The 16,181-nt window shown below is 39.5% G+C and overlaps 2 protein-coding genes across 2 annotated transcripts; one reads left to right on the top strand and one right to left on the bottom strand.

Moving 5' to 3' along the window:
• Positions 1 to 1,518: 1,518 nt before the first annotated feature.
• Positions 1,519 to 3,068, top strand: LOC128272022 (mitochondrial import inner membrane translocase subunit Tim17-B). Its single transcript, XM_053009731.1, has 3 exons — positions 1,519 to 1,628; positions 1,941 to 2,107; positions 2,186 to 3,068. Exons 2-3 carry the CDS (start codon positions 1,964 to 1,966, stop codon positions 2,585 to 2,587), a joined length of 546 nt encoding a protein of 181 aa, XP_052865691.1. The 5' UTR covers positions 1,519 to 1,628; positions 1,941 to 1,963; the 3' UTR covers positions 2,588 to 3,068.
• Positions 3,069 to 7,100: 4,032 nt separating this feature from the next.
• LOC128273983 (uncharacterized) lies at positions 7,101 to 11,554 on the bottom strand. The gene is made up of 5 exons (XM_053012063.1): positions 11,413 to 11,554; positions 8,415 to 8,450; positions 8,160 to 8,320; positions 7,918 to 8,063; positions 7,101 to 7,851 (listed from the first exon to the last, which is right to left on the bottom strand). Exons 1-5 carry the CDS (start codon positions 11,498 to 11,500, stop codon positions 7,506 to 7,508), a joined length of 777 nt encoding a protein of 258 aa, XP_052868023.1. The 5' UTR covers positions 11,501 to 11,554; the 3' UTR covers positions 7,101 to 7,505.
• Between the last annotated feature and the right edge of the window lie 4,627 nt (positions 11,555 to 16,181).

The following is a 16,181-nucleotide window of genomic DNA, read 5'->3' as shown; positions in this document are numbered from 1 at the left end:
AGACGTGCGTAACATTTCGTTGTCCTGGTGGAACACAAAACCTCTTCCGTTGGCCGATTCTGGTAATTTCTGGTCAATTGCTAGCTTCGAACGGTGCAGTAATTGATAGTAGAGATCTGAATTTAGTGTTTGGCTACACGGAAGTAACTCACAATAAACAGTTCCTTTCAAGTCCCACCATATACCTAGTAGAACTTTCCTTGCCGTTTTTCCTGGTTTAGCCACCGGTTAAGCAGCTTTACCACGCTTAGACCTCGACCGATTTCACACAATATTGTCGTAAGTGACCCATTTCTCATCCCCAGTACCCATCCGTTTAGGAAATGGGTCGATTTCATTCCGTTTGGCCAAAATTGCGAAAATGGAAATTCGAGCCAACATGTTTTTTTATGTAAATAGGTTGGCGCCAAAACATTGAGCTTCTTTGTGAACCCAGCTTTGCGCAAATGGCTTAAAACTGTTTGATAGTTAATCTTTATCTCCTGGCCGATGCTCCGATTACTAAACTGCTGATGAACTTTGGTTATTTCTGTGATTTTATCGACATTTTCGATGGCGGGTCTGTCTGTGCGAGGTGCAACTTAAACATAAAAAATAGCTGAAACGGGTCAACGAAACCAAAATTTGACCTAGCTAGCTTATAAAGTATCGGCACCACAAACACCGTGCACAATTTCAGCGGTCTAGCTTGAATTTACACCTTTTCTAAGAAAAACTGTAAAAAGTACCGAATTTTCTCTTAATTGACCTCCATTGTTTACACCCTGCAACTCACAAACGAATGGAACAAACAAAAAACATTGAAAGCATATTTTTAAGTGTAAAGTATCAACTTTAAAACGAGCCTAAACTTGAAGCTGTACGATCGGTACTTCACGAGATATCGATCACAAAAGGCAGCTGTTGTGAAAAACGTCGATTACTTTTTCCCCAACCTGATATATTGAAGCAATTGATAAATGGTTATACAAAAGTGATATTGAAGCGACATACGACATTCTTAAGTTTGTTGTAGTTTAGTATGGAAGGGTTGAAAAGCACGTTGTAACGAATTATACGATTAGCCAATACACATGGTTACTTCTTTAGTATATAAGAAACGAAAATTTGTTCAATAAATTTAGAAAACCTCCCGATTTTCACCAGATCATCACACAGAGTAAACTGATAGCACTCGTACACGGATCGTACTTCGATAATGATATTCTGCTGTGGCGTCCAATTAGTCTTCGGCTCATCAGAATTAAACAGTAGTAGTTCGGGTCCGATATTCCCAAGATTTACCTTTTTTTAACATTAGAAGAACGGACCGTGTATTTATAACATATAAGTTAAACATATGTTCAAAACATTCCCATAGAAGATTTTTCAGACTCTTCTATTTATGTTCCTTTGCTGTAACCGTAGAATCAAAAAGCACAATGATGTATTTCGAAATTGTTCGAATTTCGATACCACGAGCATGCTGCAGTAACTGCAGGAACGACCAGTGATTGGCCGCATTGGGCACAGCTGACAGCAAATCTGTCACAGTGAGAACTCGGAAGCGATCGAATAAACGAACGAGAAAAGAATTACAAAGAAGTTGATGTAATAAAGGTGAAATTGTGATAAAACTTGCTTCAACGGTACGTTTTGATAAGTGTTTTAATAAAATGGTGTAGTGTGCTTTGAATAGAGGCTATGAATAACCACGATTAGTATCTACCGGCGGTTCAATGTGTGCCATGCGGCCTATGAGGAAGTTTGGCATTTGCGTAACATTCTAGACATCCGACAACATCGCCTCATACGTATAAAAACTGAGAAATACCCTCAAATTACGCATGATGCCTCCATTTAACATTGGTTAATCGTTGTTGCTATTGAGCAAAATAAACCTTCACCATATTTATGTTATCAGTTGGATTTCCGATTTGTTTTGTTTTATGTTTGCGAAGACTCGGGATAGTTCCTGGAAACGATGGAGGAGTACGCCAGAGAACCATGCCCTTATCGGATTGTAGACGATTGTGGCGGTGCGTTTGCTATGGGTTGCATCGGCGGTGGCGTGTTTCAGGCGATCAAAGGATTTCGTAATGCACCTTCGGGAATGAATCGACGGTTGGTATGTAAATGTTTTGGGAAAAGATTTTCTCACTGATCGATCGTATGTAGCTGAACAAGGTTGTTTAAATCATTTCAGTTGGGCAGCTTAACAGCAATTAAAAGCCGTTCGCCAATCATTGCGGGGAACTTTGCTGTATGGGGTGGAATGTTCAGCACTATCGACTGTACTCTTGTGCACTTTCGCAAGAAGGAAGATCCGTGGAATTCGATCATAAGCGGCGCTGCAACTGGAGGAATTCTCGCGGCACGCAACGGTGTTCCAGCGATGATCGGTAGTGCTGTGATTGGTGGTGTGCTGCTGGCATTGATCGAAGGCGTTGGTATTATGTTTACGCGCATATCTGCGGAACAGTTTCGCAACCCTGCGCCACCGACAGATGATCCTGCAGCGCTAGGCGACCCAGGACAACAACAATCGACGTCTTCAGCTCCATCGGCGTTTGCGTTTGGACAGCCGAGTCAGAGCAACTACCAATGAAAAACTCCTGAGTGGAATAGTGTAACATATTCCGAACGGTTGATATGAAGTAAGCGAATAACAAGAGAGTCGCGTAAAGATTAAGGATGTGTACATTATATGATTAATTTAAACTGATGAATGTAGGTATGATTGTAGTATAAAGCTCACTATATCTCTAAAGAAAAATGTTATAGTCAATTTTAATGCTGCGATCGTGATTATACTGTTAGCTACATTGACTATTTTTTCCTTCCAGAGATGTACATAAGAATGTGCGAATGTTGCCTGTTTGGTGTGTGAAAGAAGAGCAATAATCATATTGTTGAATGTAAGAGACCTAAAAGCATGATTTATTTTTATTGCAAATTTTTGTCGATTGAATTCCTTTTATATAATTCATGCAAAAGAGCAATCCTCAATGAAATGACCAATAAATAAAACTGCTAGTTTTGTTACTGATACGTGAATATTTTCAATAAAATTCGATTCAAGAACTATGGTTATAGAGAAATACTTTTAATATTCGACATGAATAATATGAGCCGTGTTAATAGATTGCGTAAAAAACTTGTTGACTTAATTTTACTTACTTTGAACGGATAACAATGATGAAGTTCTATATGTCCATGCATATCTACTTTGTCATACGCGCGACGAAATATATAAGATAACCAACATCAGCCAACCAATCAAACAACTATAATCACCATTTAATTTATTGAACATTAAGCATCAAGCTCGAGCGGCCGTGTGGTTTTCGTTTCCGTTGAGTAGATCCTTCATAGATTCACTTACGCAAGCAGAACATTCCCAAACCTTCTCACCAAAATAGCACAAACTGTGGCAATTTATTTAACGAACGTAAGTTACAAAAGAGAGTTTTGGTGAGAATAATGGAAACAATTGAAATACTAAATGAGACAATGCGGTAAATGCGAATCCTCAATGTTGTATACTACTCAATTGGTCTCCGTTTCCGAACACAGATTCATGGTAGCATTGTTTTTTTATGTTGGCTTAAGCATGTGGCTTACCCCGCCAGATTCATGATCCCGTGATCGCTTCTAGTCAACTGCCCTAGGTACAGAGGTACAGTGACCAACATTGTCGGCAGTTCTCTACACCCCCAGGAGGAAGCCTGCGTGATTTGCTGCCGCTGGAATTCTGTCTGTCCCTCGTTGTGTCTGTCGTCTGTCGTGTCCCTCTGTCCGCACATGCGTTGAATGATGTTGTCCACACAGGCTCGATCTCCCGATCGGATGTGGTTTCGGGTATCCTCGGACCTGGGACACGCGAACAGAACGTGCTCCGGCGATTCAACGATGGCGCGGACATTGCGGTAATGGAGCTCGACCTATCGGATGAAGGGTCTCCTGGCACTCCAGTGGGTCAGGTGCGGGTCTGTTCATTTTTTCTAGAGACCCCAGTAAGCTAAACAGCTGGATCAATGATGTTGACAATCTAGTAAAACTATATAAAACCTCACTACGTCATGGATTTCCAACTCATGAATGTGAGAAAAAAAGGACGCACACTAGAGACGTACTATGACGATATCAACCGACATTTCTGGCGACGTCACCTTGATGTGGGTATATGTGTTTGAAAGGTACATCCTTTCCAGACTTTCAGTCAAAATTTTCATGAAACTATTGGTGGTTTGCTCTACTGGAAGAAAAGTTATTGTGCCTAAAGTAACAGTATGTTTGTGTTGTCGGTACAAGCTTGCTGAATGGCCAAAGCATAACGTTTACCTTTTGCAAATGTAGTTTTACGAATAGATAAAAGTCACAGGGTGCCAGATCAAGTGAATACGGGGAGTGATTTATCGATAAAATGCGATTTTTGTTCAAAAAATCAGTGATGAGCGTCGATCGATGAGACGACGCATTATCGTGCAACAAGCGCCAATTCCTTTCTTCACGATATGCTGACCGAATGCGACTACTACGATGCATTTAACGCCTCAAAACACCAAGATAATATACGGCAGTAACCGTTTGGCCCATTTCTATAAAACGCAACGACGATTTCGGCTCAATTTTGAGAAAATCACGCCCTTTTTCGATGTTCCCTGGCGCGTAATCACGAACTTGGCTTGGCCGACATCGTTGATGTCTTCACGACCGTTTTGGAAACGCGTATACCACTCATGAACTCTGCCACGGGATAGACAATCATCACCATAAACTTGTTGCATCAATTTAAACGTTTCGGTAAACGTTTTACCGAATTTAAAACAAAACTTGATATTGGCTGGTTTATTTATTGGTTTATAACAAAACTTTTTCCCTATCCTCAAGCATTAAAAGATGAAGTCAACTAGACCTTCAACATTTCCATACAATTCTCCATTCTGGATTGTTTCAAGAATAAGCCAAATATAAAAAGAGCCTCCTATCAACAATTACTTTATCTTCAAAACATAATGATGCCAAACTAAACAGACGGAAAGCTTTCTTGGAAGAACACGACAACACACAAACTTCATTACAAACCAGGCAAAGCCAACATTTTTGCTGATAACTAACACAGCATTCTGCTGATGATGATCAAAACTCCGTTAATTGTATCTACTGAAGTGCCAGTTAATGTTTTCTGTAAAAAACCAATTTGCCATATAACATCCAATGATGATACTTTACACTTAAAAAAATGCTTTCATTGTTTTTTTGTTTGTTCCATTCGTTTCTGAGTTACAGGGTGTTAACAATGGAGGTGAACGAAGAGAAAATTCGGTACTTTCTACAGTTTTTGTTCGAAAAAGGCGAAAATTTAAGCTAGGCCGCTGAAATTGTGCATGGTGTTTGTGGTCGTCGATACTCTAACATCTAGTTACATGTAATTTTGGTTTCGTCGACCCTTTTCAGTTATTTTTTATGTTAAAGTGTAGGCAGACACGTCATCGAAAATGTCGATAAAATCACAGAAATAACCAAAGTTCATCAGCAGTTTAGTAATCGGAGCATCGGCCAGGAGCTAAAGATTAACTATCAAACAGTTTTAAGCCATTTGCGCAAAGCTGGGTTCACAAAGAAGCTCAATGTTTTGGCGCCAACCTATTTACATAAAAAAAACATGATGGCTCGAATTTCCATCTTCGCAATTTTGTCCAAACGGAATGAAATCGACCCATTTCCTAAACGAATGGGTACTGGGGATGAGAAATGGGTAACTTACGACAATATTGTGTGAAATCGGTCGTGGTCTAAGCGTGTTGAAGCAGCTTAACCGGTGGCCAAACCAGGACTCACGGCCAGGAAGGTTCTACTGGGTATATGATGGAACTGGAAAGGAATCGTTTATTATGAGTCGTTTCCGTGTAGCTAAACAATAAATTCAGATCTCTACTACCAACAACTGCACGGTTTGAAGCTAACAATTGACCAGAAACGGCCAGAATCGGCCAACAGAAGAGATGTTGTGTTCCATCAGGACAACGAAATGTCACACACGTCTTTAGCGGCTCGCTAGAAAGTCCACGAGGTTTTAATGCATCCATCGTATAGTCTTGACCTTGCATCAAGCGATTGATACCTTTTTCGTGCATTACAAATTTTCCTGAGTGATGAAAAATTGAGATCAAGAAAGGATTGTGAAAAAAGATTGCTCGAGTTTTTCGCCAATAATGACCAAGACTTTCATGAAATAGGCGTTCTAAAGCTATTTTTAAAAAGCCTACATAATTTCCAACAAAACGGTGCATATTTAACGTAAATCGGACAATTGAAAGTATCTTAAATAAAGTTTTGAAGTACACGCAAAAATAATGGATGACTTTTTAGACTGCCATATATTTAAAAGAATGTTCAATTAAAAAAAATGAAAGCAAGATAGAAACGGGACAAGAACAATTGCAAAACATCATGGAAATAAATAATTTTGCACATTGTAACCCTTGAGAAAAAGCCGTGCAGTTCATTTACAAGTATTAGTTTGTGGCATGGTAAAATCCGTAAATTAGTTAAAAAGAACCCTGACATACAATAAATAAATAAAATAAATTATGGTCAGTCTCTATAAGTAAATAAATCGCTTGTAATTGCGGGAAGGGAATCAACATCCCTCATCAACAATGTATCGAATCAAATGTATTGTTAAACCAAACTTCTAAAAAAAGCATGTGCAAACACATCACATAGCAGTAAAATTTATGTATTTGTCCGTTTGAGTGGTATTAGAGGTTTTTCAGTTGTGAATTCGTTCAAAATAATAAAAATAGAATTATAGTTCGTTTCTTTCAACAAAAATGTAGACAGCAGTATTTGGTTGGTTTAACTTGACGGTATTTTTACATTAATGTATTTGCTTGTTATTTCGTTCTTACGAGCAAGAGTGTATATACAAACTAAATGTGCTTTCGTAAATGCGATAATGTGCCATAGAATCCGTTATACTTTATTGTTTTCTTTTGCTGTTTAGTAAACATTTTTTTATGTTTGCCCACAAGTTCACATAGTCCACATAAACAGCAGATGAAACAGCGCACAAGTCGAACATTTTATCCAGTCGAATGGTAGATTGCTTCTACACATCTGATCCGTTATCGAAATGGTTATCCATCACCAATCCAGCCTATAATGAATGCTACCAAAAACCGTTTAGCAATATTCATTGTCTTGGTGATAGATCCTCATTTCTTATTACCAAACAGCTGTGTCAGCATTGTTTAAGTTGGCAAAAACCCAATAGTTAAAGATAGTGGAGAAACGACGATAAAATGGCTGTACTAGATTAACGGCTTATGCGTAATCCCAGCTCATAAACCTGGGCGATTTAGTCGTAGTGCGGAATATTCCTTGTCATAGTTAGTCACTGAATACTGGTCTTTTATGGTATCTGGCAAGAAATGATAGGGATGAGTAAAATTTGTAAGCATGATATCGCTTCCTAACCCAGACAACGGCGATTCGAACAGAAACTTTTTCTTGGATGCTTAAGCACTCGTGGGAGCTCGAGCACTGGCACTGAAGCGCTTGCTGATGAATGGCCCTGCTCTATTTGAAGGATCAGCAGCAGCCACCGCAGCATCGAAAAGTAACATTTGTCTAATGTCCTCATCGGTAGGCGCCAACATTCGGTCGATGTTGCTGATATCCTCCTCGATCTTGTCATCGAAAGCATAGCGACTGAGGTTATCTGCGACGGACAGTGGCATTTTCTTGCGGCGATGAACCCGTTTATGGCCGATCGATGCTAGTGGTCTTGAAGAAACACTGATTGTATCGCCAGGCAAGATATCCATTTCGTCTGATGTAACCTGGTTGGGCTGATGACTTGAGCTGATAAATGTACGAAAAAATCGGGTTCAAATGCAACCACCAAAATGTGACTACCGCTACTCGTACTCATTGCTTGTTTCGGCCAACCGCTGCGCTGTGTCGTCGCTGGATTGTTCCACAGCAACCGCGGACGCATCTGGACCCGTCGTGGCATGGTCGAAGAAAAACTGAGCTGCCAAAGGTGGCGTAGTCTGCAGAAGCTTGTATGCGTTCTGAAAATGTAAATTCACTATAGAAACGAAAAAGGATGCCGCGGAACCACGGATGCCTGTGGTTACACTCGTGGACACTTTCCAACGCTAACGTACTTTATCCGGAAGCACTCTGACCAACGCCCACCGTTCTGCGGCAGACATTGCGACTGGCATGGGTTTCGTCTGATCTGGTGGTTGCTGCTGACGAAACGGTAGGCCTTCCCCAGCGAACGGCTCACCATTACGTTCTGCAGGACTGGCCCGTTTACCGTGCGCTGGGTGACCGGCACAGAAATATTGTAAAGCAAGTCAACATAATTGAACATTAACGACGACAACTTCCACAGGTCGTGGGGTAGCTTCTCTTACCTCCCCAGCATGAATGTCCGTAACTGAGACAGGATCCTGTAAAGAGATGCCGCAGAGGCAAACACGAGAAATCCCATTGGTAAGTACATTTCGTTTGTTACCACATTCGTGGCACCCACAACTTTTTTTTTCAAATTTCAAAGGAACACAAGTGAGTTGCTTCAACGAACTACTACCGGCGGGAATTCTTTAATCAAACTGTATGCTTTCCGAATCCACTAAGGTCCAGCTGATCCACAGTCGTTCCCTTGAAAACGTATCGATTACTTCGACATTGGAAGTAATAACCATTGTTTGTTTGTAAAGCACACGTTGTTCTGCTAACCAATCACTTGTGATTTTCTTGCAACACAACAACTGACCTGTGATTTTCTTGAAGCATCGAATCATTGATTTCTTTGGAGATCTGCTTCATTACTATGTTTTAACTATAGCGATTTAATATAGTTAGTTACCGATCCTATCCACATGTGCTTATTCGGCAACTACCGTTGAGCCGTCTTATCCTGCACCAGAGACAATGTTAATCTCTGTTGCTCTTTGCAGCGGTTCGTTTTTACGGACGGGGTTGTTGGTTCCGCGCCAAAACTCTGTCACGTCGGTATCGGGAATCGAACCCATGGCCAACTGCGTTACCGACTGCTCTATCAAAGGGGCATAGCATGTTATATATATATTTTTTTTATCCCATCGTTTAATGTACATGGATAGAGTTCGTTGAGCACATATAATATTCTTAAGTTCCAATGTTCATTATTTTTTAGGATTTTTCTAAACAAATCTTCGTTATAAATCCATTTTCGTTAGTATGTAACAAACGGATCAGTTTATGGCGTTGTCACAAATTCCTTTGCTGCAGGTACAGGTGATAATTTTCCTAGCTTCCTGTTGCTCGAACGCCGTTCACATGTAATAGTTACGGTTTGAACTGGTCAAAGATAACAGTCTAATATCGGTTATCCATAGGGGTTCAGAAGGTTTCGATTCTCTGCCTTGTCATGATAAGCTAAGCTGTGCGGTATATTTGAACGTTCGCAATAAACGGCAATACTTCATTAATTTATAAAATCGATGATTATAATATATGATGCCCCGAGCAGCGGCATATTGACTGTCGGTTTTAGTAGCAATCCCATTAGTTTTTTTCTTGTTTGATTAAACGCAGTCCTTCACTTGGTTTAATTTAGTTACCGTAAAATCTTGATTTAGACCGTATCGACCCATAGGCAATGTCACTCAAGGAAAATTCAAACCCAAAAACAAAACATAGCAACCATTAAAACAATAGAAAAATTCAACAATACACAAGGAACAAAATTTGGAAAAAATTGATGTAATATTGTAATATTCCATATTTTAACGATGCACTCTAGGTGCATTATACGCGCCACTCGAAAGTGCATCGGTAGACACCATGCGATGAGTTTGATAAATTCGAAAGACGAAAAGTTAACAAAATGTTCAATTGTTTGATGGATCTACTGTAGCCGTTGTCTACCCTGACGGACTAATGGAGAAAGAATGTATCGCGAGGTTTGCTATGCAGAAACGCAGTAAGTACTAAGGTAGCTTGAAGGAAAGATTACGCTCCGGAGGGCAGATGGAAACAGGAATTGAAAAATCAAATATTTTGGTTGCGTTTGGCTCCATGTTTTGTTGTTTCAAACTCTGCATCAGTGACGCATAGGAATGATGTGGTATTCTGTATGTGGGGCCCGATAGTATCCTTGCCATGTTTGTCACACCATTTGCAAGAATGCTCCCCGAAGGGATGATTGCGTCCTTCCTTATCGTATCCTTTAAGCTCTTTATGGGGCCAAAAGGTTGCGCTGGGTAGAGGTGGTTTCGGTAGAAATGAAAATCAAACACACTTTCCAGTGGAGCGAGCAGTTTAATGGCGTCATCGGGTTGAGACAAGAAAAAAGCTAGTAAAACAACAAAAGTACCAAGTAACATAGAATATAATCACAACAAAAAACGCAACCCAAATGACGCAACCTTTGCTCGTTCATATGGTTTTACGATGCATAAGGAATGAAAGAATGTGTCTTTTTGTGATTGTATAGGCTTTGCCACTACGTGCGGCAAGCGATGTCGGCTGCTCGCGTTTTATTGTGGAAGACCTGCAGCATAGTTCTACAGCTCAGTTTCAAACAATGGTGTGACTAAATAGGAATGTAATACTCAGGTTCTAACATTGGTTGGTTAATCAAAGGGTTCGCTTTTCTTTGAAACTGTTAACAAGAGAGAACTTCGAAGTGAGCATGAATGTGTAAAAATTAGGAAGACATTTTGCTCATGAATGTCACGGAATTTGTTTCCATTGATAAAGGTATTTTAAACTTTGCAAAATACACTTATTAGAATTATAATGGAATGTTAATGGTTAAGTTCGTAATTTAGAATCAAATTCAACACCACTCGATAACACATTACAATAACTAAAGAAAATAAGACATTGGTCAAACGTACATTTACACTTAAAAGTTAATTTCAGAATATAAAATCGTACCACTAAACCACGGAGACAATCACAAATCACACATGGAGGGTTAACATATGTTTATGAAACTAGATGAGAATATGTCGATAGGCAGGAAAGCAATGTAATAATCAGACTTTTACACTCTAGTCGTAATTTACATAACTAATAGGTGAGTGCGATTGTGCCAAATGAATTATTGGACGTTACTTAGTTCAATAAACATAGAACAAGCAAGAACTAAAATTGTATAGTTGTATGTTGAGATTAACAACATGGTAGTTCAAAGTTTGCACTTGATAAAACGTTAATCTTAAATTTAGAAAACAACTTTTCGAAAGATCAACACAATCATAGCAATAAGAATTCTGTGAAAGCTGATGATTGGCAATTTTTACTGAAATTTTTTTTTGATATTATAACCGGTTTTGATTTAAAAACCAACATTCACTATATTCACACTTATCGGCGCAGGTGAGTTCTTTTTTAAAAGATTAAAAATAGCGACTACCATACCTCTTACATGTTCCAAACATAAACACATTATCACGATGAGTGCCATGGACGGTTGGATTTTAGTCCCGAAGTGGTACTGATTCAGCATTGCTACTGTTGTAGTAGTCAAGAGAAGCTGACTCTAGTTAGATTTCAATGTATATTGAAAATAGAATAAGCGTTCTGATGTTTCTTGTTGATAGAATCCAGAAACTCAGTTAACCGAAAAATTCACAATCACTGCTTTGATGAGCGGCGCGCACTAATAAAATTAATAACAATATTTTCATTGAAGTTGCTTCGACCTCAAACACAAAATATTCACTTTTTGTTATCGTTTCGTATACTGGAAACGTAGCGTATAACTAACTCACTTTATAAAAAAACCTTCGTAGTACAAACTAAACGTAGATGTACACATAGCCAAAGAATTGCTCTGGAAATGCGCGGAACAACAAGTAGTATCAAGCGACTGCGAGCGTGTTAGCAGCTGTAAAGGACCAAGAGCTACTGCGCGGTTCCCAGTTAGCGCTGGCTGGTTTTATATACTAGCAACCGAAAATTTATAACTCCTGTTGATGCGCTGTATGATCCACTTCGTCCTCACTATGATGCTCATTGATAACAAGCAATGTGCGACTTGAAATTCTGCCACATAGCAATATGTGATGTCACTGAGGATCTTGAAATACATTGGGCAACAAGCATCAACGTTAAGGCCAACGTTTTTTCCACTATGTGCCTTTAACAATTAAAACATGCTATCTATTGAACAGATTTGAATAGTTAACACAGAGAATTGATGAAACCATTTATTATAGTGATATCATGTTAATCTATTGTAAAATATATCGGAAACACTTCTCATCTTTGCTTTTGCAATTTGTTTAAGGACGAATCGTAAAAAGGGGTTTTATTCCTTTTTTAAAGTTTTTTTTTCCTGTGTTGTTTATAGTAAAAATTCGCTTGATTGAATGGAAATAACGCGATTCGTACAAAGGACACTTGTTCGACCATTTCGGAAACCATTAAATAATGATTTGAACTAAAAATAGTAATAAAATAAACTTTTAAGTAATGTTAAAAAACTAAACATACATTATAACATTATAACCTCTTGTCGTTTCACAAATGTATTCTCGAACACAGTTTAGCTTTATTCACCTAAGGGTACCCTTTTTCTCTCCTGCTTTGAAGATGTGAATAAATTATTGCATGATCACTGGCGCCCATAAATTTTGATTCTCCGTAATATAGAGCATGGATAGAGAAGGGAAATTGTATCAGTAGTACGATACCGTGAACGTTAAGAGGCAAGATACTAAGGAACAAATAGTGCATTTGTTGTTGATCTAACAAGCGATATGAAATAATAGATACGTACCGTACACCATCTTGAAGTTAGTTATGAATCTTGACTTTTCATAGACAGAATTATGATTATGACAAACTTTCCGAGGTGTCCTTAGACTATTGAGCCGAATACCCCAAGGTTTTCTATCTCAGTATTCAAATTCATATCGACATAAAATCGATACATCATGTCACTTAGCTACTAAAGTTCAACATGTCCTAAGGTTTGCCATGAGAGCGTGGTTAGCTCATATTCACAATTGAATCTATCGTATTCATTGATGCCACACAATTCGTCTAAAAGGGACGAATCTTTCATGTTTCTATAAAGCATACTGAAAACACCTGAGTCGTCCCACCTTTAGAATAGATCTAGAAATACCGTAGTCTATTATCCCATTCATTTGGTTTGCAACAAAACCATTCCGTTTTTGTGCTGTGAACCCCATCACCCCAGCAAACACCACCCATACTTTCGTGTGAATGAATTGAGCCTAGTTTTCAGCTAGTTAATCCTCCGCATGAATCTGATGGGACCTTTTTAGGTTAGAACACAGACAGGAGAGGAAAGGTAGAGCATCTTCGAGGAGATAGCTGTTAAATGCAAAAATAATTGGTAATTAACTGAAACTATTCATCCAAGAGCTAGTGGCTGATGGCAGTAAACAAGCAGAAACATTTACCCTAATACTAGTGAATTGATTCAAATCATTATTTACGATAATTTTTACTATGTTTCAACCATCGACGTGTGGCAAGTAAAGGGCAGCGGGTAGCATGATCGATACACATTGTATTTAGGCTTGGTGTTGTCGGTTTAAGTCGTCGTCGGAAACCAAAGAATCGGGAGAGAAATGGCAAGCAGCAACAATTTAGTCATCTAGTTGAGATTAAGTGCCGGTTGTAAAAAGAAATCTTTACAACCACCTTCGCAAAGCCGGCTGTTTTGCACAGTCCATCCTTTGTCAATCATCGTATTGCTATCGGTAGTAGAAAGGAACTGGGCGAAGTGCGTAGGGGTAATTTTATCGGCAAATGATTATGGTGGGTGAGAGTCGATTAAATTCATTTTGCGTTTATTGCGCGTAAATATTTGGCTATCTCGGGAGAGCAAAACGGTACATCGACCTGTTGTAGTTCTATTTTACTAGGAAGAGAAGCAGTGTTCAGTACTAGGTACTCTCTCTCTCTCTATCATCACCGGATTTTATGGCCATTTTGAGCCAATGAGCCTATTAACGGAAAACGTATGAAACCATTCTGTTTACTTAGCTGTTAGGAATGCAAGAGGTCAAGTTTCATGTTCCTGAAAGCTATGCAGGCAGGTGTACTAAATGTTGATGACGACAGTTTTGAGGTTCAAGTATAGTTTACGAGTTTCAGTTGTAGGCTACGCATTATTACATGAAAATATATTTTAAATATATTGTCTGTTTATAATGTAACAATAAATCTTAATTGCTTGAATCCTTTGAAATTTTTAAATGTCTATACTAGTACTGAATAATTGATGGTTTTTGCTTTCACCAACAATAATGTAATGCAAACATGCAGACAGTGCAGACAAAACATTTGCAACTGATGTTGACTTATCGTAATAGTTGATAGTCAAAAATTAGTGATGCACTATAAGTGAACTTTCAGTGTCCTAGTGTTATTCCAAAAGTTTTACGGAAGGTTTGGATTTATAAATATTTCGTTACATATCAATATGGTGCTGTATGAGTTAAAAATGGAAATGGTAAATTTTACATTTTTAAATGTCGGTACTAAAATGGTTCCAGACAGCCGAATATATTGACTGTAACATGGAACGAGATGACGTGGGATTGTTCATAGAAAATCTCCTATCCACCAAACACCTCTACTTGGTTGTTCATTTCGAGGTACACCACGCTATCAGAATCAAATTGCTTGCTCTTTATTTTATGCCAAGACGCACTGAAAAGTACCTGGGAACTTTGGCGGCTTACCTTACCGGTTTGTCGGAGTGCAAGATCGCCCCCAAGACATCCCGTAGGTACTGTCGCTGGCGTTGTCGTCCTAAGCTAAGCACGCTGATACTCCTTCCATGCCATCCACGAATCAGCACGAATCCATTCATCAGGTGGGTCGTATAGCCACAAACCTCCTCCCACGCCGGTGGGTTTTCGCACATGCGCTTACCTATATTGGCCCAGGTTAGGTTCTCGCTAACATTTGTTTTCAACACATTTTGAGCACCAGCAAATTGCCGGCATACCAGTTCGCTGGACATGTCGTATGTAACGGACACTCTGTGATGCTTCAGCGGTTGAAGTGCTTAGATGCCTTGACATCAACTGTTTTAGATGGAAGTTCATAGTTTTGCACTTCTTGGTGAACCTTCAATTTAAATCTGGGGTTGATATTGTCTCTCCCTTTTTTGAATTTTCAACGACAAATACAATCCGAGGCTCCAACTCGATGGATTCCCAACTAGTACGTCCCTTCTCGGTTCAACATTTTGTGCATACCGATCCAAGTCACCAGTTGGGCCTACGCAGTGTACAGGATGCGCACAGCGGCCTACAAATAAGGACTCCATGCAGCACACCTTGCTTAACATGCAGCACACCGTGACTGTTGACAGTAGTGTATCCTTTTTCTCCGAGTCGTTTCTCCGCGGCCGAGGCGGTGCGTTTAGTCGTAACCAGTGGAGAAGAATAGCCACTTTTGCCGGAAACGGTTAGTGACTGGCGAAGACAGCGTCGTCTACGAAGTCTTCATACTTTATTATTTATTTCAATACTAGCTGTTCTCGGCGTCGCCGCACCTCGTTTCATCCTCATTTCTCGATTAAGGGCGTTTCAGAGGACTTCACGGTGACGTATCCGATCGGCTTTCCTTCCCGCTTCCCGTCCCGAGTCCGCGGACTAATAAACAATTTGACGTAAGACTTCAGTTTAATTGTTGCCGCGCACGAATTTAATAAAAAATGGGTAAAAATCGTTTGAAGTGACGCTGCAAATTTCAAATTTAAACTTCCGGAACGAACCTAGTGAGCTTTCGGTCTTGCAAACAAGCTGGCGCTGTCAAAAGCGTTACCGCGCAGAAGCTTTTTCTCATTGAAAAGCTTCGTGTCCCGTTTGGTTTCAAGAAAATTCATGCACAATTCGAGCAGCAAAACTCGGCTATGATTTCGAGCACCAAATTGGACAAACAAAAATGCTAGGCGACAAAGTAACGGTCAAATTGACTTGATCTTTTCGATTAAAGGCGAAAACAATGGCGCGAACCGCCCATCTCATAGATGGATCACCATTACTCTTTCCTCTCTACTTTCTGAACCAATCTTCTAGACCAGTACTCGTAGCCCAGACTATAAATGTTCTAGCAATAGACAACTTCGGGATATTAGCCCCCAAATACTGGGGCGCTTGCATGCATGGGAGTTTTGATGAGTTTGTTGCAAGAGA

The sequence above is a fragment of the Anopheles cruzii genome, chromosome 3, assembly GCF_943734635.1.
Source record: "Anopheles cruzii chromosome 3, idAnoCruzAS_RS32_06, whole genome shotgun sequence".
In the NCBI taxonomy this organism is placed as follows: domain Eukaryota; kingdom Metazoa; phylum Arthropoda; class Insecta; order Diptera; family Culicidae; genus Anopheles; species Anopheles cruzii.
This window is presented reverse-complemented; position numbering and strand designations above follow the sequence as displayed.

Bases quoted from the DNA above. Each gene is read 5' to 3' on its own strand.
- LOC128272022 (XM_053009731.1), top strand. From the start codon at position 1,964: ATGGAGGAGTACGCCAGAGAACCATGCCCTTATCGGATTGTAGACGAT. The intron at 2,108-2,185 runs GTATGTAAATGT...AAATCATTTCAG, and splicing joins CGGGAATGAATCGACGGTTG to TTGGGCAGCTTAACAGCAAT.
- LOC128273983 (XM_053012063.1), bottom strand. From the start codon at position 11,500: ATGCTGAATCAGTACCACTTCGGGACTAAAATCCAACCGTCCATGGCA. The intron at 8,451-11,412 runs GTATGGTAGTCG...ATCTCTTTACAG, and splicing joins ATGTTTGGAACATGTAAGAG to GATCCTGTCTCAGTTACGGA. The intron at 8,321-8,414 runs GTAAGAGAAGCT...CCGGTCACCCAG, and splicing joins CGGACATTCATGCTGGGGAG to CGCACGGTAAACGGGCCAGT.